The sequence below is a fragment of the Vombatus ursinus genome, unplaced genomic scaffold, assembly GCF_900497805.2.
Source record: "Vombatus ursinus unplaced genomic scaffold, bare-nosed wombat genome assembly UNPS02014816.1, whole genome shotgun sequence".
In the NCBI taxonomy this organism is placed as follows: Eukaryota; Metazoa; Chordata; class Mammalia; order Diprotodontia; family Vombatidae; genus Vombatus; species Vombatus ursinus.
The window spans coordinates 6194780-6201407 of NW_020954594.1; the positions used below are offsets into that span (position 1 = coordinate 6194780).

The 6628-nt window shown below is 49.0% G+C and overlaps 1 protein-coding gene across 5 annotated transcripts in view; it reads left to right on the top strand.

The window, feature by feature from the left end:
• MCAM (melanoma cell adhesion molecule) overlaps window positions 1–6228 on the top strand; it is an 8255-nt gene extending 2027 nt beyond the window's left edge. The window contains exons 2-17 of one of the 5 annotated variants that reach the window (XM_027835593.1): window positions 206–327; window positions 512–722; window positions 901–971; window positions 1070–1154; window positions 1467–1646; window positions 1931–2052; window positions 2189–2348; window positions 2489–2607; window positions 2699–2840; window positions 3085–3206; window positions 3368–3509; window positions 3617–3724; window positions 3830–3847; window positions 3955–4096; window positions 4383–4500; window positions 5095–6228. In XM_027835593.1, the coding sequence (XP_027691394.1) occupies window positions 206–327; window positions 512–722; window positions 901–971; window positions 1070–1154; window positions 1467–1646; window positions 1931–2052; window positions 2189–2348; window positions 2489–2607; window positions 2699–2840; window positions 3085–3206; window positions 3368–3509; window positions 3617–3724; window positions 3830–3847; window positions 3955–4096; window positions 4383–4500; window positions 5095–5124 (1892 nt within the window). In that variant the 3' untranslated portion in view covers window positions 5125–6228. The remainder of the gene's footprint in view (window positions 1–205; window positions 328–511; window positions 723–900; window positions 972–1069; window positions 1155–1466; window positions 1647–1930; window positions 2053–2188; window positions 2349–2488; window positions 2608–2698; window positions 2841–3084; window positions 3207–3367; window positions 3510–3616; window positions 3725–3829; window positions 3848–3954; window positions 4097–4382; window positions 4501–5094) is intronic. The other 4 variants (XM_027835594.1, XM_027835597.1, XM_027835595.1 and 1 more) reach the window with 4 other exon arrangements.
• The last annotated feature ends 400 nt before the right edge of the window (window positions 6229–6628 follow it).

Consider the following 6628-nt stretch of genomic DNA (forward strand, 5'->3'; position numbering starts at 1 on the left):
GGAAGGAGTTGAGAGAGGACAGGGCCAGTCAGACCCCATCTCTCAAGGAGGCAAGAGAACAGCTGTTAGGGAATAAGGTGGGGGTGGGGGAAAGAGGCTGATGGGAAAACAGCTGGAGCTGGGAACAGCTGCTTGGGTAGGGGCTCCTAATAACAATTCTCCCCCTCCCTTTGCACACACATCCATGTTCACCATCCCACTCTAGGAGTGCCTGATAAAGTGGAGCCCAAACCAGAAATACTAGAGTTTCAAGTGGGAGACAACGCCCATCTTAACTGTGACAGCTCCCTGTCCATTGACGACCTCAGCCATGTCGACTGGTTCTTTGTGAGTGCATAGATATTTGGGGGCAAAAAGGGAGAGACAGGGTGAGGGGAAGAAGCATGGGTATTGGCATTGCCAAAGCTTAAGGGGAAATACCACTGTCCCTTGGGAGTAGGTGATACTTCTACTCCCAAGGGGTCTTGGTGTTCCTCACATAGCCCCATTCATTCTTCCCTCCATCCCTTAGAAACACAAGGATCAACGCATTCACATCTTCCAAGTGCGCCGGGGTCAGGGCCAGCCTGATCCTGGTGAGTACCAACACCGACTCACCCTCCTGGATGGGGCCAATCTGTCTCTGGAACATGTTACCCCCAAAGATGAGCGTATCTTCATCTGCCAGGTCAAAGGCCTTGCCTCTCATACCCAGGAGAAATATATCCAGCTCCAAATTTATAGTGAGTACTTCTATCCATTCTTACCAGTATGTTCTGCCCCTCTTGCCCACTGATAACTGTCTTGGATTCCCATAGCACTGTCTTTTCTCCCCATATGTCTGTGTGGATCTTCTGTTCTCTTCCCACTGCTACATGCCTGTCTATTGCCCTTCACTCACTTCTCTGGTCAATCTTACAGAAGCTCCCAAGGAGCCCACAATCCAAGCCAGCCCTTCTGGTATCTCTGTGATCAGCAAGGTCCCTCAGGAGGTAAGGAATGCATGGGCATAGAAGAAGTAGGAACTAGTGAGACAAGATGCAGTGGGTAAGGTCCCAGGAATACTCAGGTTTGGCATCTTTCTTCTCAGGTTGCCACCTGCAATGGGGAGGATGGATACCCAATACCTCATGTCACCTGGTATAAAAATCGGAGGCCCCTGAAAGACAAGAATCGTGAGTAACCAATATGTCCTTTACCCACCAGGCCACTGCCCACCTATGAGGAGACCCTTTGCTGTGCCAGCCATCTATTCCCATTTCTCTTATCTTCCTTGGAGGGAATATTGCCCATCCTGCAACCATAACAGATATCAGATTGCATTGGTACGAGATTTTCTAAGAGGCAGAGAATAGCACTAGCTTCCCAGTGTCCCTTAATTAGGGACAGAGGTAGACACTGGCAGTGTGGCTTATTTAGGAGAGAAGGGGAGACGTGAATAAATGCTTGAGGCTGTACCCTTCTCTCCCCTTACCCACCCTTTTTAGGGATCAGAATTACAGAAGTACGAACCAAAGAGTCAAGTGGACTTTACACCGTGAAAAGCACTCTGTGGGCACAGCTGGATAAAGAGGATAAGGACGCCCTCTTTTATTGTGAGCTCAGCTACCGGCTTCCTGGGGGTGACCACATGAAAGAATCCAAGGAGGTCAATGTCACTGTCTACTGTGAGTCCTGTTGCTCCCCTTAAATGGGTCATTCTGCATTTGTGCTTGCAATGGGGCAGGATTATGCCAGAGCCAGACAGCTGTTATTTCTTCTTCCCCTTTCCCCTGTCCAGCACCCCCTCCCCACCTTCTCCCATTGCATAAGCAGCTGGTGCTAACAGTTTTACCTACATCCACCATCCCCCTTCCAGAGGTGGGTGGTCAGGGTGCCTGAAGCTGATTGCCATCCACCATCCTCCTCCCAGGGGAGGTGAAGCTGATTGCTACCCCTTGTGTCCATCTAGACCCAATGGAGAAGGTGTGGCTAGAGGTGACGCCAAATAGGCTGCTGAAGGAAGGAGACAAGGTCGAGCTTAAGTGCTTGTCGGATGGCAACCCTCCGCCACACTTCACAATCCGAAAGCAGGTGAAGAGCGCGTGGTGGCCTGGACAAGACACCAGGCAATCTGGGTCAGGTTGGGGAATCACGGTAGAAAGCTAGTGTTTTCTTACATCAGGCTGTCTCCCTCTTTACCCTCCACCTGTCCTACTCTACTCACTAGGACCCTATCAGTCTCAGCTGGCTTGAGGTAGAAAACATAAGTGATGGGGTCCTGATCCTGGAGCAAGCACAGAAGCATCACAGTGGACTGTATGAGTGCTTGGGTCTGGACTTTGAAACTGGAGTAGAGACAACTGACCAGCAGCAACTCTTGGTGAACTGTAAGAAGGCCCGATGCCCAAGGGAAAAGGGAGGTCATTGGGATGTGAAACCCTAGGCGTGGTGATGGAGGCCAGCGAGGCTTCTTTGGGTCTGGACGGTTGAACAACACATGTCCCAATGCTATTGGCTGTGCCCCCAGATGTGTCCAACGTCCAGGTGCAACCCAAGGCTCCGGTGATGTCAGAGGGCAGCAGCCTGAAACTCAACTGTTCTGCGGAAAGCTCCCAACCTTTGGTATTCCACTGGAAGAGAGAAAAGGTATCCAAGCAGGATAGGGAGGTCTGGGGTGGGACAGGGTGAAAAAAGGCAAGTACACTAACTTCCACTCTCCCTGAACTTTCTCATCTAGACCGACGAGGTGTTGAAGAATGGATCTGTATTGCATTTGACCAACTTGACTAGGGAGGCAGGAGGAGGCTACCTTTGCGTGGCATCTGTACCCAAAGTGCCTGGCCTGAAACATACACAGCTGGTCAATGTTACCATTAATGGTGAGATACTTTTGGGTAGAGATAAACTCACTTTCATGCTTAGTTGTTTTATTGCGTCTTTTCTCAGCTGACATTCTGATACCTATCTGCATTCCCACTGAAATGTGAAGTCCCAATGAACAGGAATCCCTACCCCTGCCCAGGTGGAAAGGGACCGAGGCTAAGAAAATTTGCCCCAGTAAAGCATGCAAACAAAGACATCCTAGGACACCTGGCTCTACTCCACCCTTCCCCTGTCTCCTAGGGTCCCCATGGGTGATGGCAAAAGAAGCACACATGTGGGTAAGAGAGAATGAAGTGGTAAACCTGACATGTGAGGTCTCAGGACAACCCAGGCCCACCATCTCCTGGAGTGTCAATGGAACGGTGAGAGGGGGTTACTACCTTTACCCCCAATGGGTTCTTCCTCCCCACTGAATACCCACACCCTGACCTGTCCTCTGCTACCCAGGACTTGAGATTCTCCTTCACCCTCCCCACTCCTTGACCCACTGTCATCTGCTGAGCAGGAATCATTTCTTGGACAGGTCCATGAACACGAAAAGGATTTTCAGACTGTCCTGAGTATTTTGAAAGTCCAAGTGATTCCAGAACTGCTAGCGAAGGGTGCTGTGTGCCGGGCATCCAATTCCCTGGGAAGCAACAAGACTACCATCTTTCTGGAGCTGGGTAAGGTCTTCTGCTCTGCTTGGTACATGAGAAGAAGCAAGAAAGAAGGAAGCCCTGATGAAGCATTCCTTCTTCCACTATTTCTAACCCACTTCTCTGCCTTCTAGTCAACTTAACCACCCTCACCATCACTACCACTGGGAACACCACCAGCAGCCAGAGCACCACCACCATCACCAGTCCTTCTTCTGCCAAAGCCAACAGCACCTCCACAGGTAAGTAGGGCCCAACTCGTAGAATAAGAAAAGGTAGGGCAGGGCAGAGAAGTGCTCATTCACTCACCTTACACACTCCCCTCTTCCTTCCTGTGCCCACCCCAGGAGACCCAGTCAAGAAAAGTGAGTATTGCCTAACTTCCTCCCCTGCTTCTGCTATGTGAATTGTGAGCCTGGGCTGAGAGGGGGAAAATCAGTCACAGACAGTGAATGGATATGTCTTTGGGTAGCAGGAACAAAGCAGGAGAGCAAGGGAGTGGTCATCGTGGCGGTCATCGTGTGTATCCTGTTGCTGGCTGTGTTGGGGGCTGTCCTTTATTTCCTCTATAAGAAGGGCAAGATGCCTTGTGGGCGATCAGGCAAACAGGAAATGTAAGAATGATACTCCCTCATGCCAGCCTGCTTGCTGCCAAGGGTTGGCCCTGCCTGCTCCTGTGCTGAAGGGGAGATGTGGGGGATGGGGAGAGAATACATGCTTTATTGCCCACCACCGCAGCTTCCATTGATCACACCTCCCAATCCCATTTCCCTCTGAACTGTTCCCGGACCAGGGTCCACCTCACCTCACCTCACCTCCCAGTGTTCCCCATAACACCCAGTATTTCAGCCCTTGCCCCCTCGTGCCCCACATTGTCAACTTCTCCCTCCCTCCCCCTAGCACGCTGCCCCTGGCTCGTAAGAACGAAATTGTAGTTGAAGTTAAGTCAGATAAGCTCCCAGAAGAGATGGGCCTCCTGCAGGGAAGCAACGGTGACAAGAGGGCGCCAAGAGACCAGGTAGGAGGCAGCTTCCCTGGCTAATGCCTGGCCTGGCTCTTTCTCACTAGGGACCCAGGAAGGGGCCTAACTGGTTCCCTCTCAACCCAGACATGTATGGAGGGGGTCATGGAACAGAGGCAAACCTGATTCAGTCTTTTTGGTACTGTTCATAGGTATCAGGCTGAGGCTAGGGGTGAGGGTGGTTGGTTTTTTTTGTTTTTTGTTTCTTTGGTTTGGTTTGGTTTGTTTTTTGAAGAGAAGGCAGCTAGTAACAGAAATGAAGATCTGAATTAGGAAGATAGCAGAGGTCTTCTCTCATAGCTGGTTGTTGCCATGTTTCTTGTCGTAGGTCATTAGGTGGGAAATAGAAGTTTTGTTTTTTATAAAATTTACAATATCTGGGGCATTTTTTACCAAGCCCAAACATGGGGGCTCAATATAGCCATTTTTTTTTCTTTCCCCTCATTCTTCCTCACCTCTGCTGCTTGTTAGGGGCCACACCTGGCTCACCTGCTTTTGCATCACCCTCTCCTCCCTACCCAGTGCTGCCTCTTGCCCCTGGGCCACTACTCCCAAATCCTCCTCTCATTTCTGTTCTCCCCCAACTTTCAGGGCGAGAAATACATCGATCTAAGGCACTAGAAAGAAAATCCTGCCATGCTTCCTCCTCCCCTATGTGGAACAGCTTCTGCTCTTTTTTCACCCCTTCACCATCACCTGTGACCTTGAATAGATGGAAATGGCTCTCCTATGTCCTGGCTCATCTGCAGAACCCATTGTACAAGCCAAGGGAATGGGAAGAAGCCAAGTTGTATCATCTTGTCAAGTTTACCTGGCCTTGGGAATTGGGATATCATCTCCTCTCTAAGGGGGCTGAGTGGAGTTCAGATCCCAAGCAGAGGCCTTAGGGTCCCAGAAGATCCTTTGTTTGATGCAGTGTAGCTCCCCAGCTCTCACAACATTTGTGGAGGCTTTAGAACTATGTTCTCCTCTCAATAGCTGAAGTGAGTGGTCCCATTTTTGCTGGCTTCTTGGCTAGCTGACAGGTTTTTCAGGTAGCCTTGATATCTAACACAGTGGTATCAATTTGTGCGAGTCATTGTGCCCCTAAACCAAAATCCCTGTCACACTATGTTGCTCTTATCAACTCTGGAAAGAGCAATCTCTGAAAGCCACTGACAACAGTGCTTTGCTCAAACTGTCCCCTCCCCATTTTGGGGTTTCTCATGGCTTCCTATGGAAAGGCAGATAGGGATGAGATGTCCTTCGTTCTCCACTCAGAAAAGTGAAGAGGAAACTATTGATCCACTGTCAGTAGGATGTGAGCTTTCAAGTGTCTTGCCACAGTGACTAACTTTGGTGGGAGGAGGCAGAAGAGTTTCTCTCTATGAAATTAAATGGCTCAGAGTCAGGGATTTAACCTATGGGCTTGTTAGCACCATACTATCAGTTAAGAAGCACACATCCTAGGATATGGACTCAACAAAGGTGAATGGTACTTGAAAGTTAGAAATGAGATCTGGCCAAAGCTTTGATTTATATATGTATGTATGTGTGTGTGTGTGTGTGTGTGTATGTGTATATATATATGTGTGTGTATATCTATATCTATAAATAAAGTAGTTCTGTTGGGATGTGTGTAAATTTACAAGTTTGTTGCAGGATTTATATATATAGAGAGAGATAGATATAGATATATAGATATATATATAGATATGTGAAAAATAAAGTTGAACTATCCCCAAAGTTGCTCTGCTTCTAATCCCTTATTTAACTCTAGCACACAAGATTGAGGGGCTTCTAGGATTGGGAAAGGGCCAAAAGGCCCATATATCAGATGCTTTGCAGCTGCTGGAAGAGAACTTGGGCAGACCTCTTTTTCCAAGCAAGTGGCATGGTGATCTACCAAAGGAAACACAGAAATCATTTCTCACTGGGAAGCTTCTGTGCTTAAAATGGGAAGGTGTGGTGTTGGGAGACCACCAGTAGCCCTGCCAGCCTCTCGCCCCATACCCTCCTTCCTCCCTTTCTGACCACTTGGAGTTTCTCTCAAATATTGCAGTATTAACTTAATGTGTCGAAGGAGCTGGCCCAGACGCCTGGTAGCCTGTTTCCCTCCTGTATCTCCAAAGTGCCTGGACAGTAA